This window comes from Pelobates fuscus, chromosome 1 (genome assembly GCF_036172605.1).
Source record: "Pelobates fuscus isolate aPelFus1 chromosome 1, aPelFus1.pri, whole genome shotgun sequence".
NCBI lineage: Eukaryota > Metazoa > Chordata > Amphibia > Anura > Pelobatidae > Pelobates > Pelobates fuscus.
The window spans coordinates 162280469-162303036 of record NC_086317.1 but is presented as its reverse complement, the minus strand read 5'-3'; the positions used below and the strand labels follow the sequence as shown (position 1 = coordinate 162303036).

General features: G+C 46.0%; 1 protein-coding gene across 1 annotated transcript in view; it reads right to left on the bottom strand.

Moving 5' to 3' along the window:
• LOC134589787 (N-fatty-acyl-amino acid synthase/hydrolase PM20D1-like) overlaps positions 1–22568 on the bottom strand; it is a 52933-nt gene that overhangs the window by 28734 nt on the left and 1631 nt on the right. Inside the window, exons 2-6 of the mRNA XM_063444358.1 lie at positions 7704–8047; positions 5753–5839; positions 3288–3520; positions 2437–2523; positions 2194–2327 (exon numbers count right to left, since the gene is read on the bottom strand). Coding sequence (XP_063300428.1) covers positions 2194–2327; positions 2437–2523; positions 3288–3520; positions 5753–5839; positions 7704–7896 — 734 coding nt within the window. The 5' untranslated portion in view covers positions 7897–8047. The remainder of the gene's footprint in view (positions 1–2193; positions 2328–2436; positions 2524–3287; positions 3521–5752; positions 5840–7703; positions 8048–22568) is intronic.

Sequence of the window (22568 nt, the reverse complement as noted above, 5' to 3'; positions counted from 1 at the left end):
TAGGCTGGTCAGTTTTATTTTGGCACTATTAATTTCTACATATGGTATAAGAACTATATGTACATAGAGTTATATAAGTAATTCAAGATATTCCTTCTACATGACATACTTTCTTTACCTTACCTGTAGAGTATCACCTCTTATTACCTACAAATGCTATTTATAAATGATGCCTCCAATCAGATTATTTTTTCTCTACAGTTGCATTTTAAACATTCTATATCAGAATGTATAGCTTTAGATTAAGGTGCAGGCCAACTGATATCAGTTCCATCCAACATGGACATCAGTGATATGCTGACAGTGTGATCACTGCCATCCAGCTTGGATGGAATTGATATTGATAATGCAAAAGTGTAACTCATGGTTCGTCAACCTGGTCCCTACCGCCCACTAGTGGGCGTTTCAGGATTCCAGGTGGGCGGTAGGGATTTCCAGGTTGATCGGGCGGGCGGGTGTGAGCCGGCGGTACCCGTGCGACTGGGTACCGCCGTGACCATTTGCGGCTCCGGCCCGCCCGGTAAACCGCCGGGGCCGCCTTCCAAAGTGTCCATCGGGTGGCCCATGCTGTCAGGGCCACCCGATGGATGCGGATTGTAAGGGGGCCCGGTCAGCGCTGGGCGCTTTAACAGCGCGACCGGGCCCCCTGTGATGACATCAGAGCTGGGAGGAAGTGATTCCCCGGTCACTCCTCCCAGCTAAAACTGAGAGCCGCGCGGGAGGAACACCAGGGAGTCAGAGTGGGAACTCTGACTCCCATCCACCTGAGCCACCACTGGACCCCAGGGAAAGTCACCCTCCTGCACCTTAAAGGTAGGAAACAGGAGGGTGACTTAAATATAATGTGTGTGTTTGTTTGTGTGTGTGTGTCTTTGTAGGTATGTCGTGTGTGTGTGTCTGTCTGTCTGTGTCTTTGTATGTATGTCTTGTGTATATGTGTGTGTCTGTCTGTATGTATGTGTGTCTTGTATTTGTATGTATGTGTCATTGTATGTGTGTCTATGTATGTCTGCATCTGTGTGTGTCTGTTTGTATGTATGTGTCTTGTGTGTATGTGTGCCTGTCTGTGTCTGTGTGTGTATGTATGTGTGTCTGTCTGTGTCTGTATGTATGTCTGTCGTATGCGTGTCTGTATGTGTGTGTGTGTGTGTCGTATGTGTGTCTGTATGTGTGTATGTCTGTATATATGTGTGTGTGTCTTGTCTTTGTATGTATGTGTCATTGTATGTGTGTGTGTGTCTGCATGTGTGTGTGCATGTCTGTTTGCATGTATGTGTCTTGTGTGTGCCTGTCTGTGTCTTTGTGTGTGTATGTATGTGTGTCTGTCTGTGTCTGTATGTATGTCTTGTGTGTGTGTCGTATGTGTGTCTTGTCTTTGTATGTATGTGTCATTGTATGTGTGTGTCTATGTATGTCTTGTATGTGTGCCTGTCTGTTTGTATGTATATGTCGTGTGTGTGTGTCTTTTATGTGTGCCTGTCTGTTATAGTGGACTATAGTAAGTGGGCTACCTAGCTCAGCCTTCCTACTGGGCATTGCTATAAGGACGGTTAAAAAATAGAAAAAAAGGGGAAAAAAAGGTGGGGAGGGGAATTGAGGAGGGAGAGGAGATGAGCTGACGCACAAATGAGAAATCATATTATGCACAAACAGAGAAGTCGTCTGAATATCACTGAAAGAGACCTTCGTTTGTTCCTTACGAAAATCGAACCAGATATCAAATATTTAGTCTCGCAGCATCAACCTCAAGGATCTCATTAATCACTAGTAAAGGTAATTTCAATTTACTTTATTGTTTTCTCATTAAACGTTATAAAGTTAAAAACCTTATAAACCTGCATTAAGTAGAAATAAAAAGATAAATGTACGTACATTTTTTTTTTTAAAAAACACCCTCCTTTCTTAAAAATATTCCGCATTTGCGCGAAAACTGGTGGGCGGTAAGAAATTTTTTTCAACCAAAAAGATGCATTAGTGGGCGGTAGGTAGAAAAAGGTTGACTACCACTGGTGTAACTAGTTAAAAAGCAGGTAGACTTTGGGTGCTAATTTAAAAATGCAAACAAAACACAAAAGGAGCTCTCTGCAGCAATATGCTATTATTTTATTTATTAAGTACCAACAAATTAAGCAGCAATGTAGACTTGTGGTCTGTAGTCACCAAGCCTCATTTCCCGCACAATATTTTACTTACAGGGCAATGGGTCGCTTTGTGCCAGGGATTACACCATCAAGAACTGCCAAACCTTCATCCAATAGAAATGACAACTTTACTTCCCGGGATTGTAACTTCTCCACAATCTTCACGGCTCCATAATTACCTGAGATCTAGAATAAATCCAGTACAAGGTCTTCAAAATGACCTCTTATAAGCAGAAGACATTACTAAAACAGGTATTCCTCTCCCCTTACAGGTTTCAATGCATTCATACTCTACCTCTTCATCGTGGCCAAATCCAATGTAGAAGGAGCGACGTGGTTTGTAGCCCCTCTTCAGGAGTAATTCCAGTGCCTGTAGAATTCCCTAAAGTAAAGAGAAATGATGTATTACATTAGTTTATTTAAAAACAATATGCATATACTAAATAAAGAATTACAAGTCATAAATAAGAAAGTATGTATCATTATACACCAGTAATAACTACATTCATTTTAGAACACATCCAAAATTTAAGACTAGAAGTTCTTATCTTGGCATAGGAAACTTAGTAAATAATTTAAGTGCAGTGCAGTGTAGATCACAAACATATGTAAAAGAATAATAAGCTACAAATACATTAAAAAGCCTTTCTGAAACAGAAGTTTTTGAAGATTAATAGGTCACAATAATAATAATAATAATAAGTCAGTGCATAGTGGATATACCCATAACAACCCTCTTAACTTTTTTTTCATTAATACAACACCAAAAGACCCACATACGACTATTTAGATACCCATGTATCATTTGGGGACTATGTAACAGTTCAATATTGCTGCTTTAAAGCTCCTAGAGAACTTACAATACACAGGTGATATTGTGTACGGTTGTGTGGTACCAATGTGAAGAGAGTCATTGGAGTACATCCACCAATAACTGCTATTGTGATTCATGGGTCTGCAGGTTAAACGTACATCAACAATCTAGTTGATGAAATAAGTATCAAGCCTTTAAGTTATTGGATACTGTTACAGTCCCCAAATACCTCAGTCTTCTCAGCATTCTATATTTACTATAATACCATTCATTTTGTTTAGTGGATTGAGATGAAGTGCTATAAATCAGTGATGGACCTTTTTCAAACTTACAATCACACAGTTTTTGTCATCAATAGTTCCTCTTCCATAGATGAATCCATTATGCTCCTCACCAGAGAATGGTGGCACCTCCCAGCCTTCGGGGGTTGCTGGCACCACATCAAAGTGAGCGAGAAGCATGTATGGCTGTAAATTGCTGTCTGAGCCTCGAACGGTAAAAAGGTGACTGTAACCACCCACAACTTCATGTTGGATTAAACTGGAAGAGAAGACAAGAGGGAAGGCTGGGGAGAAAACAAACAGTATTAAAATACATTGCACCAAGTCTAAAAGATAAACTAATGAGAAAAAGTAAATTAAACGGCATATATACACCAATTCTCACCAGTTGTTGCCAAAGTACAAATTCCATGATCTTCCATAAACTAAACTTTTTAGCACAGACTGGTGGTAGATCATGATGGGTATGTAGTTTGTCAACAGTTCCCTGTGCCTTTTTCAAGACACTGGATATATGTAGAGAGAGATCACACTCCTACACATTTGTTTTGCAAGATGTACCTTAATATAACATCACCAATATATTACAAATGACATCATGAATAATCTGTTGTGGCCATACCATATATATGATAGCGAAAACAGCAAAGTATCATTATGTAATAAATAGTTGCAGGTTTAGGGTGAATGAGCTCAGTATGCAGAGAATAGGCTTAGGACAAAGTCACTTAACTTAACATATTTGATAATTAAACAAATAGACTAGGCTGGAAAGTCCAAGGATAAAACCATATAGTGTAGGGCTAGGAGCAGGAAAATAAAGTAAGGTCTTAATTTGGATAATTCGGGTAGGATCAGCAAAATAAAAGTATCAAGTCTTTGGCTGGTTAAATAAATAGGCAAAGGTTTACCACATGGTCTAGATCAGAACCAGGCAAGCAAGAAGAAACCACGACTGGTTCAGGCAGGCAAAGGTTAACCAAGGCAGGTACAGGCAGGCAGATGTTAACCAAGGTAGGTTTGGGCAGGCATGGGTTAACCAAGGCTGGAACAGACAGGCATGGGTTAACCAAGGCAGGTGTAGACAGGCAAGGGTTAACCAAGGCAGGTACAGACAGGCAAGGGTTAACCAAGGCAGGTACAGGCAGGCAAAGGTTAACCAAGGCAGGTACAGGCAGGCAAAGGTTAACCAAGGCAGGTACAGGCAGGCAAAGGTTAACCAAGGTAGGTTTGGGCAGGCATGGGTTAACCAAGGCTGGAACAGACAGGCATGGGCTAACCAAGGCAGGTGTAGACAGGCAAGAGTTAACCAAGGCAGGTGTAGACAGGCAAGAGTTAACCAAGGCAGGTGTAGACAGGCAAGAGTTAACCAAGGCAGGTGTAGACAGGCAAGAGTTAACCAAGGCAGGTGTAGACAGGCAAGAGTTAACCAAGGCAGGTGTAGACAGGCAAGAGTTAACCAAGGCAGGTGTAGACAGGCAAGGGTTAACCAAGGCAGGTAAAGACATAAAGGCAGATACAGGTAGGCAAAGGTTAATTAAAGCAGGTTCAGGCAGGCAGAATATTAACCAGACAAGTGAGGCTAATCAGGGGAACCATGTAACCTCTTGGTAATTTGCTCAAGTGGTATGAGTTTAAATAGGGGAGAAGGAATATGAGCTCTCTCATGAGGAGGGGTCTATAAAAAAGAAGGCCCCTCTTGTGAGATTAGGCACGCACGACCCCTATGCGTTCATCAAACCAACTGTCCCCCACACTGCTCCCAAGGATGGGTCCCCAACTTTTTGACACCCTGAGGGAAGCCTGGAGCAGTGCTGAGGACACTCTATACATGCCACAAGAATCACAAGAATTAGGGAACTTGCTGGCTGCCAGGAGGAGAGTACAGCACGTCCCTCACTCTCAGGATGCCGAGGACCATGTGGCGACCAGTGAGTAAGTGAGGCAAGCCTGCCTCTCCCAGGTCACGGTGATATATTTTTATCCACTTTTTTCTTATTATGTTGCCACAAACATGTATTGTAGAATCGTTAACTGCATGCATTTCAACATAGAAATGCATGCATCAAGATTATTCACAAAAATATGAATTGTTAACAATTCAAAGTGAATTTTAAATTTAAGTGCAATCAGGCCAGATCTGAAAGATTTCCATGTATTTAGTTCTGCTATTCTGCTTCAAATTTGAAATTCACTTTGTATTCCCTACAATTCGAACGTTCCTAAATAACGCAGCTAATATTTCCTGTTACTATGTAGCATTGTTTTAGCTATTAATTTAGTAAGTTTTTGATTGCTAAACAGTGTTGCTCTTTAGAGTGCTCTTTGTGTTGTTTTATAAAGTTTCATTCATATTTCCAGTTTTAGCATAAAGGTTCACACCTCCCACAAAAGATGAGGGCTTGGCATAATAAATTGTTTTTGGCAACAGTTGAGTAAGGCCCCAAAAAATATATCATGAAGCCACTGTAGCAAATGGGAAGGAGAAAAATAAGTAAAACGAGAAAGATTAGTACCTTTGCGAATATATTGTCCAAACTCTGCCAAGGCTGTGTTGTTTTGTTCTGTTTCTGAGAATGATACAGTGGGGATACGGATTGCACCTGTCACACATTTAACAAAAAGAGGACATAAATATAGTTACAGCTGAAAAGAGACATGTGGCCATCAGGTTCTTCCTTTCTTACATTACTTTATAGTTTGAAAAAAAAAATACATACTTAAACTCAGCTTCTTTATAGTTTTGCATAATCAACATGCAGAAATTAAAATATTTTACAATAAATTAATTGGAAAAATAGAATTTTTTCGCTACGGATATATTGTCCTAAAATTAACAAATGCCTGCTAATTTACTGGTTTATTTAAGAACGCTGTCTGTTTCCTTAAGAAACCCTCTAAGCATCATAACCAGTGTGCTGGAGCTTTCAACTCTTCTGGCTGCTGAGACCAGCACATAGCTGACGCCAGGTAAGAAGTAAAACCATTCTAAAATACTAGGCACTCCTGGTACCATAACCACTACATCATGCTGTAAAAGGTTGTGTTTGAAGTGTTCCTTTAAAGTGTCAACTGTCCTGGACTCCATTCATTACAGGGGCCCACAGCAACTGTGCTTGCACAGTGGGGTTGACTGGCCAGTGAGAGGGGGCCCACGCAGGGTTACGTCGTGCCACCGGGTTTAGGCCACCTTTGCAGGGGACCAGCCACTGTGCTCATTTGCTAAGGATGGTCTACACACATTGCTGCAGCCATCTTAAAGCTTGGAAAGTGCCTGACCCAGCATGACTCCTGTGAGCTACAGCATTTAGAGCGTTGCGTGTAACCATAGCTGGTGAGGACAACAGAAAGAGAGTTATGTAAAAAAAAAAAAAACCCGCATACCACAACCTATGTCTGCAATGAAGGAAGGTGAGTGTTATCTTCCTCTTTCCACCGGAAAGAGGGCATACGCAATGGGCTGGAGGTCGGCCTGCTGTAGTCAAAGTGACTCTGTGGCTGCTGCGGGTCAGAATTTGGAGGAGGCATGGCTGGTGATGGAGCAAGGTTGGATGATGTATCCAAGATGGTGCTGAGTCCCATATTGACCTCAGACAACCTCCTACAGTTGAGACAGGTTATGTGAGCCACCCCTTTATAATCATTGCACACCTTTTAGTCAGAGCTTGGTTGTTGTGTTGCCCGTCTCAGCACTCCTAGTGCTTGCCTCCCTGTGTTTCATGTCAATGGTTTCTGAATTTGATTGCCTTCCGATTCCACTGATTGCTGTCTCCCCTGATCTCTGGACCATCTGAATCTGATTCCTGCCTGACCCATCTTCAGATACATGTGCCTTGGATTTTCTTTTACTTTATTAAAGCCCCCGTGCCATCACAACCGAACAGAATCCGGCTTGTGAGGGATAGAGTTCTAGAACATGACCCCAGCAGGTTTACACTGCACTCTACCTGCAATAGAGAAGATCACGCCTGTTGCCAGTGAAACACTGCAAATACATACGTCTACCAGTAATAGGTGTTTAGGTAACCCTTAAATTGTTTAGTGCAAGGGTGGTCAACGTATGGCATGTGTGATGCTTATGCATGGAACACAAGGCTGCCAAACCCAAACTACTTAGCTAGAGGAAGCACCAAAAGATTCCTGGCATCATAAGTACTACATTGTCTGTAAAGATTGTTGCTGTTAAAATTAAAGTTACTGCAACACTGATATAATCCCAGAACGGGCAATGAAAATATTGACAATATACAGCTAAAAAGATTCAGAGCATTTGCAAATGCAAAAACAAGAAAGAAGCTTATTTTGTTCTTTCTAAAAAAAAAAAAAAAAAAAAAAAAAAAAAAAATCAGGTAAGTAGTATGATCCTGCTATTTGAATTAAACAATAGGGTTCCAACCACCCTATTTTACAAGCATCAGGTTTGATGAGCATGCTGGGGCTAGAAACTCACAGCAGTCAGTCACTCACCTTTCAGTGCCTCTAGGATTTGTTCTCTCTCTTTCTGGGTCAGCTTGGCTCCCAGAGCCCCTTTGTCCAGCCAGACTCTTTTGGTTTCTGCCAGGGTGTACGTCCTGATTAGCAGCGCCGCCACTAACACTGCCACCCCAACTACGAACACCCCCAGCAGGGTTCCTACGGGATTCCTCCAGTGGGCAGTCATGGGGACTCGAGCCCAGTCAGTGTATTCCTCCCTGCAACACGCTAATCACTCCTACCACCAGCAGGATTGTGCATGAGCTCTATTCAGTCACAACACATAAATTAAATTCCTGACATTCTTCACCAAACTATTGGAACCATCTGGGATCAACCTGTGGAGAGCAAGATAAATTTAATTTGTTAGTTGCATCTGAAGAGGATTTGTGCATAGACTTCCAGGCAGGAGCCAACCAGCCTAGGAAGCATGGCTAAACTGGGAATAACAAGCAACCCTGGAAACAAATTGCAGACCAGCTCTATATTGCATTGAGTGCAACGAAAAAGCATAATAGTGGTTAGATATTAAAGTACAAGTCATATCACATCACAGAAGCCCATGACCAAGTATTGAGCTGGAAATGCGTCAGATCAGTTTCAGTATATTAAAGACATATAAAAAAAAATAGTCACAATTTAAAAATGTAGATATGTTTAAATTGGATAAATAATTGGTAACTAAGTGCATAAAATGAACAGAAATTGCTCGGCATAACAGTTCTAAAAATAAAGAAATAAAAATGTGCAAATGTTTCCATTCACCAAATGTGATTACATTGTAAATAGAGTGCTTGAAATCTCATAACAAGTGCTCGAAATCTCATAAGTAATGGATTTTATTAAAGACACGGAGGCTCCTATTATGCTTCTCTTTCTTTAATTCTCCCTCAGCAGCGAAGAGAGATATATGTAAAAGAGATAAAAAGAACAAATAACATTAGCATATTGACAGTGCTATCATAGGTATCCACCCCCTTAGTATATAAGGTGTAGCACTCCATGCTTCTTCCTCTTTCTTCGCTGCTCCCTCAGAAGATAAGTACACTCTCCTTTTATCTATAGTGTGCTCTGGTGGGATTATTCTGTTATTGTACTGCATATAACCCGTTTTTTTACTTATATTGGGATAGACTTTAACGTTTATTCCCCCTTTTTTCCCCACTAGTTTACTCCATTATCTGTTTTTTACTGTGCCTTTACTATATCTCTGGTGTGACCGTGTTGCCCTCTTTTCCACCTTGGGCTTATCTGTTTTTGCTCCCTCCCGCCCCCCCCCTCCGGTTGGGGCTCCCCCCCGGTCACTCCATACTGGTTTTTCGCCGACGGGGCTCCACTGTCTCCCCCACGGCACTTCCCGGCACTATTTTCAGCACCGCCGGCCGGACCTACTTTCGGCCGCGCGGCGATTTCACTTTACTTTCGTTTTCGCCGCTCGCGAACAGCGCGCATGCGCGGTAGCCATTTTATTGGTTTCTGGTCGCCGGTTATGGCGGCGGCCATTTTATGATCCGTTTATCGTGCTTTGGTCCGTTCTTGCACGCTGATTTCGATCCTCTCATCTCTCCAGGCGGGTACAGTGTCTTCCTAACCTTTATTCTTTGGAGCTACCCTCCATCTCCCTGTACCTTCCCATCCTGTACCTGGGTTAATCAATCCTAGTACTCTAGTTCACCTTTTAGCTTCATTTGTTATTTTCTCACTTGCATTCATCCTGCTACCATGCAATCTGGGGATAAATTCCCTGGCAAGCTTAGCCCCTCTATGGCCAATGCTAATCCTGACCCCATAGTTGACCCTGGGGTCATGGGCTCGGAAGAATTTCAATGCCTCCTGGACGCAACCATGTCCAACTCTATTTCTAAGGCCATATCATCAGCCATGGGAGCTATGTCCTCTACCATCTCGGACTCCATTGCACAAGCGCTCAGGCAGGTCCAGCCCCACACTACCCCTGCCTTGACTCATACCCCTCCTGAGGGGACCTTGCCAGGTCGCAAGGCTTTAGGCAAACGCAAGCACTCACAAGACCCCCCCCCCATGCAGGTTGACCCTGCTCTGATTGACACGCCTCAGGCTGTCCATGATGGCGCGCAACAACCGCGCAATAGAGCTTCTGGGCGAGCTACGGCTACCAGAGACTGGAAACGGGCAAGAGCCCAAGATATACTGTCTGATTCAGACGAGGAGGGGGATGAGGGGTCAGACGTCCCGTACGAGGACGAGCTCTCAGAGGGCGAAGGCCTGCAGGGTAAACAATTCCCCTTGGCGCCAACACGTACCTCGGCGCACTCAGGGGCGCCCGGGGCAGAGCCAACAGGCGACCCTAAAGAGGTTCCGCTATTTGACCCTGACAACTTGAGACACCCACGCTCTGCTGAGTGGGAACCACCCGTACACATCGCCCAATACCTGGCCCTCAGGGTATGCAAGTCCCTCTCTCAAGAGGGCCGTAATAAGTTGAGAGCGGAATGCCCCCGACCCATTATACCTGATGCTGTGGCAAAAACCCCAGAAGTGGACCCCCAATTAGTCCAGTTTCTAGCCAAAACCGGCTGGAAACCTAAAAGGGGATTGGACTATTCCCTCCGTAATTGTCAGGACAAGTTCCTAGACACCCTGGGTCCCGTCACTAAACTGTATGAACTGCTGGAAGCAGCTCAGTCGGGTGAGGCACCATTAGACTTTGAGGTGGCATTTGGCTGGCTCCAACGCCTGGTCTGCATGATCGGCAACGCCAATACTGCCATGTCAACGGAGCGCAGGAAGGCTATCCTGATGAAAATTGAGCCCAAACTGGCGAGCATGGCCTCCTCTGAGCCAGGGGCCGCGGATAAGGGTCTATTATTCGGCGAATCATTCGTCAAAGACCTGGGCTCCTATGTTAAAACCTTCACGGCTCTGGATAAAGCCCAATCATCCATAAAAAGGGTCTTCCACCAAAAGGTTTTCGGTGGGGCCGGTAGAGGTAGGAGCCGTCTACCCGGCCGCAATCCCCGAGGTTTCTCCAGACCGGGCAGAGGCTCCTTCAACACACAAAGGCAAAACCAGGAGCGTTCCTACACTCCATCCTTTCCCTCTCGAGGAAGAGCTTGGAATACCCGTGGCGGCAGAGGAACGACCCCAGGAAAACGCCCTTATGGTGAGTACGATCTTTCCCCATATAAATGTGGGGGGCAGATTGGCTTTGTTCTCTCAGACTTGGGCCACTATCACGTCCGACAGCTGGGTGTTACAGACTGTAGAGGGATATCACCTAGAAGTGACGGACCCCCCTTTTCAGGTTTGCCCCCCAAACGTACCACACATGCCGCAGTCTCACCGCGACCTCATCTCCACGGAGATAGATACTTCACAACAAAAATGCCATAGAGGAGATCCCTCTAGATACCCCAGGTTTTATAAGCAACCTGTTTCTGGTACCAAAGAAAGGCGGGGGTGTCCGCCCGGTTATCAACCTAAGACCCCTCAATGCCTTCATCCAATATCGGCATTTCAAAATGGAGGGCATTCACTGCCTCCGAGACCTCCTTCTCCCAGGAGACTGGATGGTGAAACTCGATCTGCAAGATGCGTATCTCACGATCCCTATCACACCAACACACAGGAATCTACTACAATTCCAGTGGGGCACAAAGAAATGGCGCTTCCGCTGCCTTCCTTTTGGTCTATCCTCCGCTCCATGGTGCTTTACAAAAGTGTTGAAACCAGTGGTCGCATTCCTCAGGCTACACGGAATTCGTCTCATTATCTACCTGGACGATATCCTCATACTGTCTGGGACACGATCCCTTCTACTGTCACACCTGTCGTGGACCCTTCACCTCCTACAGAACCTCGGCTTCCTGATAAACTGGGAGAAATCGGTACTGCGACCCTCTCAACAGATGGAATTCCTGGGATTCCGAGTCGACTCCGTACAACAAATTATGTGCCTCCCTTCGGAAAAGATGTCCAGCATAAAGAAGGAGATCAGGAAAATAACGAACAGTCCGAACATTTCTCTGAGACAACTGGCTCGGGTTATCGGTTTACTAGCGGCCTCTATACAGGCGATTTTCCCGGGACCACTCCACTATCGGGCGTTACAACGCCTGAAAGCATCTTGTCTGAGGAACGGTCAGTCATACGAGTCCAACATCACTCTGGACGAAGAATCCAAGGAAGAACTGGACTGGTGGTTAACCCACATGGAAGCATGGAACGGACGGGCGATTTTTGGTTCCACTCCAGATTTAATAATATAGAGTCGGATGCAAGCTTACATGGCTGGGGCGCGCGCTGCGGCTCCATATCCACAGGAGGCAGATGGTCAGTAAACGAATCATTCCTACACATAAACTCACTGGAACTACTGGCGGCCTCATTTGCCATCCGCAGCCTCTCACCCAAAGGCATCTCTTGCTCAATCCTCCTCAAGTTGGACAACATCTCAGCGGTCAGATACATAAACCATCTAGGAGGCACCAAATCACGCATCCTGGCGGTTTTGGCTCGAGACTTCTGGCAGTACTGTCTACAAAACAATGTGTCGGTGACCGCAGAACACATACCAGGCCTGGACAATTACACCGCGGACTGGAACTCCCGATACTTGAGGGATTTAGGGGATTGGAGACTCCAACCGAAGGTCTTCTCCAGAATCGCACGACTATGGGGTCCATTGAGCACGGATCTCTTTGCGTCCAGACTGAACACGCAACTTCCTCAATTTTTCAGCTGGCGACCAGTCCCGGAAGCCCTGGCGACAGATGCCTTTCTTCAGGACTGGTCCGGGGGACGAGCATACGCCTTTCCCCCGTTCAACCTGATTGCTCGGACTCTGGCATACATTCGCCGCTGCAGAACCACGTTGGTCTTAGTGACACCATGCTGGAGATCTCAACCCTGGTTCCCTCACCTGTTGGACATGGCAATCGACTTCCCACGGTTACTACCGGATCAAACGTCCCTGTTAACCAATCCGGATGGGGAGAACCACGAACTGATAGTACAGGGAACCCTCCGGCTCATGGCATGGCTCCTTTCCGGGGACCCTGGGAAATCACGGAGGTTTCGAGAACGACTACCCAACTCTTGGCGAACGCCTGGGCACCAGGAACACGGCGCACATATGCTACGGCATGGCGAGCTTGGTCCGATTGGTGCCTGGAAAAATCAGTGGATCCCATATCAGCTTCTGTAAAGACGGTACTAGACTTCCTCACTCAATTGTTCTAATCAGGCAAGGCATTCCGTACAGTCAACATCTACAGATCTGCGATATCGGCAGGTCATGATGCTGTGGATGGAATTCCTCTCGGACAAAATCCCCTTGTCTGTCGCCTACTCAAAGGTATACGTTTCTCACGTCCACCAAAATCCAGATACGGATCCTTTTGGGATGTCAACATAGTGCTCAATTTCCTGGAGGAATGGCCCGGCAATACTGCACTGTCAAACAGTTGTCTGCAAAATTACTCATGATTTTATGTTTACTATCCTGTAAACGAGTGTCAGATGTAAGGGCCTTGGACTGGCAAGCCCGCACGTTCACTCCAGAAGGAGTGTCATTTGATATTTCACGGAGAACAAAATCGGCGACGAAACAAGTCTTCTATCCACGCCTGCCGAATCAACCAAATGAATGCCCGATACTGTGCTTAAAGGAATACGAACCCCGTACTTCTTCCCTACGACCATCTAACGACGGCCCGTTATTTATTTCACTGAAGAAACCACACCTTCCAGTGGCTACACCAACTCTCGCACGCTGGGCCAAATGGTTATTAGCTTCGGCCGGGATAGACGTTACAGTCTTTTCAGCCCACTCGGTCAGGCGCTATGGCTTCTAAAGCATCGACAATAGGATGTCGATTAGAAGACATTCTGAAGGCCGCAGACTGGTCTACGGAATCCACATTCCGGAATTTCTATTTTAAACCAATCCAACATTTCTCGGAAAGAGTTATTGCTCAGCTTTGAAAGAGCATAATAGGAGCCTCCGTGTCTAATAAAATTCCTAGATTTTACTAGTAACATGACGTAAAGTCATGATTTTACTAGTAACATGACGTAAAGACACGGAGGCGAGTATTATTCCCTCCCGCCCTCCCTGGGTGGAGGGATTGGATTTCACACGGATATCGACCACAGATCGGGTGCCCTTCCGAACAAGTTACCTTATTAGAAGGTATCATACGTCACTCAGGTAAGTGACCATATTGTGATACAGGTAGACAGACCTTAACTAATATCTTAGGTTATGACGACATGACTACAATTCTTTACACAATAGTTATGACCTATGTGGTGATACATGATACAACCAGTTACCATCCAAATTTTACCTCTCATTTTAGCTTGAATTATACTACCAAGGTGTTGAAGTTCCGTTACAAGGCGCTACAGTCCAACCTCAAAGAATGGACATTTGGCTATCACCCGCTGTTCCTGTTCGGGCCAAGTTTTATCGTTCGGTTATGGTTTTACTCTTCGGACCACGGAAGAAAGAGGAAGAAGCATGGAGTGCTACACCTTATATACTAAGGGGGTGGATACCTATGATAGCACTGTCAATATGCTAATGTTATTTGTTCTTTTTATCTCTTACATATATCTCTCTTCGCTGCTGAGGGAGAATTAAAGAAAGAGAAGCATAATACTCGCCTCCGTGTCTTTAATAAAATCATGACTTTACGTCATGTTACTAGTAAAATCTAGGAATTTAATATTTCTAGATAGGATTTTCAAATGATTTCATATTTTTGTTTAAACTTTTCAAATGATTTATCTTCCAAACTTCACAGACTTTAACGGTGACTATTTATTTGAAAAAGTTTATCAACTTTTAGGGATGTCAAATATATTTGTCAACAGGACTTAAAATGTCAACTCTGGTGAAGCTAGCCAGACTTTAAAAGTTACTTGCCACAGTATGCCTGGAGGGTCCATGCATAGGGATGAGTGCAAATTTTGAACCCTGTTTGCCACAATTGTGATTAATATAAGTGGTCTCTTCAATAAACAGGTCATTGTAATATGTGGGAACAGACATGCAAGCTAATGCTAAAATGTTTACAAAAGGGTGTATTTAATGAGTTGCCTTTTGCCCATCAGATGTCATGAGTGATGGCTAAAACAAAGTTGCAAGATATAATAATAGGTAGAAGCTGAATGAAATAATTCCTTTTTTTTTTTATATATTCTTTTTTTTGTCTCAGAAAACATGGGAGACATATCAGGGGATATACATCTTAGCATGTACAGTAAAGATACAGGAGTTGCGTAAGAAAAAAAACAAAAAACCCAGAATGTAAGGCATCAGACATCAGAGAGGGTTGTACATAGATCACATGTGGTACAAGCGTTTCAGTACCTAGACACCATTAAGGTTGTCCAAGGGAAAGGAGCTGTCGATGGTCTAGGTTGCTGGTAATATTATTACAAAATCACATCTCCGAGTATAAGAAATAGACCAGACTATGTATACATTCGTGCAAAGAGTTAATGTGAACAATCATCTGTCCCAGTTTGAGGATTTTTGGTTTAATAAGAGAGTTCCAAGAGATGGGATGTGAGAAAGGATAGAAGAGAAAAGCTAGAGATAAGAATGAGGGAAGAGAGCATAGAGAAGAATGGATATGGGGTCTCTGGTCGGCACTAGCAAGTAGAATTTCTGCTGGTCTCCGAGGTGGGGTAGGGAAGCTGGGCTTAACTGTTACAATGCAGGGGATATTTCCCTTCAGCTGTTCACATAGGTTTCCATACTTTAGTAAAGGTCTTCATAGACCCTCGGATTTGGGTCGTTAGTTTGTCCATGATATATTGTTCTTTGAGTTTAAGAATTACTGTGTTCATGGGAGGTGTAGCGGGTTTCGATCAGTCTTGAGCTAGGCCCGTCTAGCAGCTTGTGTAATTTTGTTAAAGAGTTGTTGTTCAGCCCTAGCCCAATTGTCAAGCAGCTTAGCAAGCAGGAATACCCAGGGGACCAGGTCGATATGTTTAGGAAATATTTGGGATATGAGTATGTTAACCTCCAACCAAAATCTAGAGACTTTTGGGCAGCTCCAACACATATGTGTATGGATTCCCCTAGACCCGCAGTCTCTCCAACAGAGATCCATGGGGGTCTTTTTCATGTGATATAGTTTCACTTGCATGGTATACCATATAAACATTGTTTTGTAAGTCTGTTTTAGCATTGTGACACAGATGGAATATTAGAGTTAGCTTTGCTAGTCTACACCTTCTATAAGGTCTTTCCGAGCTCGGATTCCCATTTGTCTATGTAGTGAATTTCTCACCAGTCCCCAGCATAGGAGCAGAGGTGGGAGTAGAGTCAAGTGATCATGCCTTTTTGGTAGGTTTCTGCATAACAAATGCATTAAAAAAAATGTTGGTTGGCTGTGTGCTGCCGTTTTAATGGTGGGTTGGCCTGTAAAGTCCCGAATTTGGAGGTATCGGATGAAATCTGATGGAGTCAGGGTAGTTCTACTTTGCAGTTTGGAAAAAGGGACTAAGGCTCCACTGTTGTATAGGTGATGTATTCCCTGCAGCCCTGCATTTTCCATGCCTATAAAGTCCCTATCCCTCATGCCCGGGTCAAAGGCCCTGTTGTGGTATATAGGGGTAAGTGGGGAGGAGGAGATCAGCCCATATTTGTGTGCTGTTTTATCCAATATTTGGATAGAATTGGTCACAAATAGACATGCTGTACGAAGGAGTGCTCTTTGGTCCCTTGGGGTCCAAATGTAAATTAGAGGGATGTCTGATGCCTGGAGTAGGGGTTAGAGTGTCAAGATGAACAGTAGGGGGAATAGGGGGCAACCCTGGCGGATGCCATTTCCTGGTGAAGGGTTGGGAGGGGGCGCCTGCGATGTTAACTTGTGCTGTGTCAGGAATAGAGTTACCCTAACACGCAAATCTAAAGGTAACAGTAAACGTAGATGTACCGGTCCTTAGAGTGGCATGGTTAGTGCCGGAGACAGATATAGGAAATGTCTGCAAGCAGACAGAGAATAAACGAGAAACAAGCAGAAGTCAGGATTACAAAAATACACGGAATTGATAGCCAGGCCAAGATCAGGATAACAGAGAGCAAGAATAGTCAAACAAGCCAAGATCAGATAACAGGAAATACAATACACAGTAAACACACTGTAGCAGACGGGGTCAGGGCTGTCCTAAAAGACTGTACTATTATTGTAATTCGTATGTTATTTTTATTCCTATGGTTAAAATGTATGTGGGATTCGTATAATTGTTCGGTAGTTTTCATCCATACGAATGTAAACTACCGAACCCATAGACCACCTCAGAGAGAAGTGTGTACCTTATTAATCGTTCACACTTCTCTAACCGCAGGTTAATTGGTACTTTAGTGCAGTATCTGGGTGGCCGCTGTTCGGGATACGAACACGTGGCGGCGGCCGCCATCTTACGCACGAAAATCTCAGCGCTGTTTGGTCGTCGAGTGTCTGGAACTCAAATCGGACACTCGATTACCCGAACACCGCTGAGACCTCCATAGCTCCGTAACTCACGAACGGAAAGGCGAATCAGTCTCCCGTTTGGTAGTTTCAAAGTACCGAACAAGGGGATTCATACGAATCCAAGATTAATCGTGGATGGCAATATTAAATGTGTATTTTACCTCCCGAATGAAGACCGACCTGTGCGGTCGGTCAAATTATACCCTCAGCCTAACTCCCGAACCCCTGGACCGATCTGGATGATTTTTGGATATGTTAGTCACCCAGATCAGGGCTACCAGGGGGTACCCCCAGGATTATTGTAACTACTTGTTTTAGGGTACATTCAGAACTGGGGGGAAACTACAGTATGTGTAACGGGATTAAGTGTCATACTGAGGGGAGGAGATGTGTGGGAGGTAACGGTTATACTATTGGTTACTGTCCTAATTAATGTGAATCCCTCCCTTGCATGGGAGAATGCTTTATAAGGAGACTGTGGATTAAAAATCAGTTCTGTTCCTGATGCTGTGTTTCGTCCAGTTATTGGGAGTGCTGTTGGGATATTATTGGATTATTTTGTCTGCTGAAATTACTACTCTATGGATCTATAATACTTGTTCCTGAGCCTCACTGGGATCTATAGTGGAGTTAACCTGTGGAATATCAGGCCTCCGCTACACACACTCTCAGGTAACAAGAACCACGACAGGTCAAGGAAACAAGGACAAACAGGAAGTATGTATACCCTATACTGGGTAGTGATTGGTCACAGAGGACCATGATGTCACAAGCCTGTACACATCATAAAAACACACATGGGCTGACACTAAAAAAGGAGACTAATGGGAAGGGGTCCGCAATATATATGATGTCATAATAAGGCACCAGAAAGTTAGGCATCAATGTGTGCATCAGAACTCAGAAAATACATAATTTCTGTGATCGCATGGTGCCGCGAGGGACATGTATTGTGACATTCTGTAACATTTGTGCATAAGGCTTGTACTGCCATGATGAAGTGAGGTGGAAATCCCAGGTGGCGTAGAAGTGCGAACATATAGGCTACTTTATCTCAGTCGAACGCTTTTTCACTGTCGAGGGAAAGTACTAATGAAGGTGTTTTTGATTATGGTAGCTTCCAGATGACACCTATGTTGCGGTGAGTGTTTTCAAAAAGCTGCCTTCCCGGTACGAATATTACCTGATCGGCGTGGATAAAGTGGGTTTAATCTTTGTGCGAGTATTTTAGCCAGGATTTTGCTATCGTGGTTGATTAGGGAGATAGGTTGGTAAGCCTCCGGCATAGTGATATCCTTTCCTGGTTTAGGAATTAGGACTATGTTGGCCCTTGTCATGTAGGTTTCCAGCCATGAGTTCCTGGAAAAGGGATTCTGGGTGCGGGATTAGTTTGTTACAGAATATTTTGTAGTAGCCTCCTTCAAATGCATCTGAACCCGGGGCTTTGCCCCTTTAGTGCAGAGATAGTCAGATTGATCTCATCTTGAGAGACCAGGGCCCCTAGTGCTTCGATGGCTTTTGTATATAGCTTGGGTAGTTTGATAGTAGAAAGAAAATCATTTATGTTTAGAGTTGAGTGTCATCTGAAGTGTTGTGATTCATGGAATGGTTATATAGGGCTTTGTGGAAGGTCGTGAAGACTTGGGCAATATTGTTTGGAGACATTTGTGATGTACCGTATGGTGCTTTGATGGACGTAATATGGGGATGTCAGGGTGCGGGCAAGCATCATGTCCATTTTGTTAGATTTCTCATAGTAGGTCCTTTTGGACCACAGTAGGGAGCAGGCCGTATCTTCCATTAGAAGTTTCCAGATGGAATGTCGCAAGGCCTGTAGCTGTAGCCTGTAGAGTTAGGGTTTTGGGGTTGGAGTGGTTTTTAGGGATGTGCATGGGCAAAAAATTAGGTGTGGTTCGGCACTTCCGAAATTCGGGACTTCGGTTCAGTTCTGCACTTCCGAAATTCGGGACTTCGGCAATTCACCAATGCGACACATTGGCAACCCTAACCCTACCCCTAACCCAACCCCTACCTCAGTTAGGGGTAGGGTTAGGGTAAGGGTTGGATTCCTGTCAACATTCCCTTAATTTTCCCTCCCTCTTCTGTTTTGCCACTTTTCAGAAATCCGAAGCACTTCGGCACTTCTGAAACTCGGCACCTCGGCAATTCGGACGTTCTGAAGCATCCGAATGTCCAAATTGCCGAAATTTGTCAGAATTTAAATTCGGACCGAAACAAATTGCACATGTCTAGTGGTTTTGTGTCTTTGTATACCTCAACCCATGGGAAAGGTGAGTATTCCAGTGACATAAGGGTCCCCCTGTGTCCTGATACCTTCCAGAAGGGTGCTCATCCAGGACGGGTGCGGTCATCTATACGGTGGGCGAGTGCGAGTCGTCCCTGTGTTCGGATCAGTCGGCCACGGAATACCAATCGCGTGGCAGGGTCGGTAAGGCCGAGGTCATCTTGTTGAATATGGTGAGTGTCGCCGGAGTCCTGATGCCCAGGTTCTGGAGAAAGCTCTCAACGCCTGGCAGGAGGATGTTTGACCGTCCCACGCATACCTAATGGCATTGGTATGCAGAAGATCTATGATGGGCTTCCATTCTCTTCTCTTCTGTGTGTCTGGGGCAGTGTGTGTATATGGGGGGCAGTGTGTGTGTGTGTGTGTGTGTGTGTATGGGGGGCAGTGTGTGTGTGTGTGTGTGTGTGTGTATGGGGGGCAGTGTGTGTGTGTGTGTGTATGGGGGGCAGTGTGTGTGTGTGTGTGTATGGGGGGCAGTGTGTGTGTGTGTGTGTATGGGGGGCAGTGTGTGTGTATGTATGGGGGGCAGTGTGTGTGTATGTATGGGGGGCAGTGTGTGTGTGTGTGTGTGTGTGTATGGGGGGCAGTGTGTGTGTGTGTATGTATGGGGGGCAGTGTGTGTGTGTGTGTGTATGTATGGGGGGCAGTGTGTGTGTGTGTGTGTATGTATGGGGGGCAGTGTGTGTGTGTGTATGGGGGGCAGTGTGTGTGTGTGTGTGTGTGTATGGGGGCCTGTGTGTGTGTGTGTGTGTGTGTATGGGGGCCAGTGTGTGTGTGTGTGTGTGTGTGTATGGGGGCCAGTGTGTGTGTGTGTGTGTGTGTGTGTATGGGGGCCAGTGTGTGTGTGTGTGTGTGTGTATGGGGGCCAGTGTGTGTGTGTGTGTGTGTGTGTATGGGGGCCAGTGTGTGTGTGTGTGTGTGTGTGTATGGGGGCCAGTGTGTGTGTGTGTGTGTGTGTGTATGGGGGCCAGTGTGTGTGTGTGTGTGTGTGTATGGGGGCCAGTGTGTGTGTGTGTGTGTGTGTATGGGGGCCAGTGTGTGTGTGTGTGTGTGTGTGTATGGGGGCCAGTGTGTGTGTGTGTGTGTATGGGGGGCAGTGTGTGTGTGTGTGTGTGTGTGTATGGGGGCAGTGTGTGTGTGTGTGTATGGGGGCCAGTGTGTGTGTGTGTGTGTGTATGGGGGCCAGTGTGTGTGTGTGTGTGTGTGTGTGTGTATGGGGGCCAGTGTGTGTGTGTGTGTGTGTATGGGGGCCAGTGTGTGTGTGTGTGTGTGTGTATGGGGGCCAGTGTGTGTGTGTGTGTGTGTGTGTATGGGGGCCAGTGTGTGTGTGTGTGTGTGTGTGTATGGGGGCCAGTGTGTGTGTGTGTGTGTGTGTGTATGGGGGCCAGTGTGTGTGTGTGTGTGTGTGTGTATGGGGGCAGTGTGTGTGTGTGTGTGTGTGTATGGGGGCCAGTGTGTGTGTGTGTGTGTGTGTGTGTATGGGGGCAGTGTGTGTGTGTGTGTGTGTGTATGGGGGGGCAGTGTGTGTGTGTGTGTGTGTATGGGGGGCAGTGTGTGTGTGTGTGTGTGTGTATGGGGGGGCAGTGTGTGTGTGTATGGGGGGGCAGTGTGTGTGTGTGTATGGGGGGGCAGTGTGTGTGTGTGTATGGGGGGGCAGTGTGTGTGTGTGTATGGGGGGGCAGTGTGTGTGTGTGTATGGGGGGGCAGTGTGTGTGTGTGTGTATGGGGGGGCAGTGTGTGTGTGTGTGTATGGGGGGGCAGTGTGTGTGTGTGTGTATGGGGGGGCAGTGTGTGTGTGTGTGTATGGGGGGGCAGTGTGTGTGTGTGTATGGGGGGGCAGTGTGTGTGTGTGTATGGGGGGGCAGTGTGTGTGTGTGTATGGGGGGGCAGTGTGTGTGTGTGTATGGGGGGGCAGTGTGTGTGTGTGTATGGGGGGGCAGTGTGTGTGTATGGGGGGGCAGTGTGTGTGTATGGGGGGGCAGTGTGTGTGTATGGGGGGGCAGTGTGTGTGTATGGGGGGGCAGTGTGTGTGGGGGGGGCAGTGTGTGTGGGGGGGGCAGTGTGTGTGGGGGGGGCAGTGTGTGGGGGGGGGCAGTGTGTGTGGGGGGCGGCAGTGTGTGTGGGGGGGGCAGTGTGTGTGGGGGGGGGCAGTGTGTGTGGGGGGGGGCAGTGTGTGTGGGGGGGGGCAGTGTGTGTGGGGGGGGGCAGTGTGTGTGTGGGGGGGCAGTGTGTGTGTGTGGGGGGCAGTGTGTGTGTGTGGGGGGCAGTGTGTGTGTGTGGGGGGCAGTGTGTGTGTGTGGGGGGCAGTGTGTGTGTGTGGGGGGCAGTGTGTGTGTGTGGGGGGCAGTGTGTGTGTGTGGGGGGCAGTGTGTGTGTGTGGGGGGCAGTGTGTGTGTGTGGGGGGCAGTGTGTGTGTGTGTGGGGGGCAGTGTGTGTGTGTGTGGGGGGCAGTGTGTGTGTGTGTGGGGGGCAGTGTGTGTGTGTGTGGGGGGCAGTGTGTGTGTGTGGGGGGGCAGTGTGTGTGTGTGGGGGGCAGTGTGTGTGTGGGGGGCAGTGTGTGTGTGTGGGGGGCAGTGTGTGTGTATGGGGGGCAGGGGAAAAAAAATTCGGCCTGGGCATTTTTTTTATCACAGCAGCCCACTAAGAAGCAGGGCAGAGAGGGTGTGAGAAAGTAAGCAAGTTGGTTCAATGCTCTTCCAGGGCAGACCATGCATAGAGCTCTGCTGAAGAGCTCTAGCATGAGAAAAAAAGTTCTGTGTTTGTTCTGCACAGTGCAAGCAAATTTAATAACATGCTTGCACTGTGTTTCCTTGCAACTTGTCTCTGGTGTCTCTATAAATGGACACCAGGAGACAAAACGGCCAGGAAAGAGTATTGTGCATGTCTTTGGAGCCTGCTTGTAGGATTGCGTGTGTGTACAGTGAGCTGATTGTGGTGTGGTATTGTGTAATAAGGTCGGTTTTAGTCATGTTGTGTTTGTGGTGTAATGTAATGCATATGTGTTGGGAGGGTAAAAAACAAACAAATAAAAAAACAAGCAGGCGTTATACCCCCCCTCCCTTCTTACCTTTAGCCTGGGAG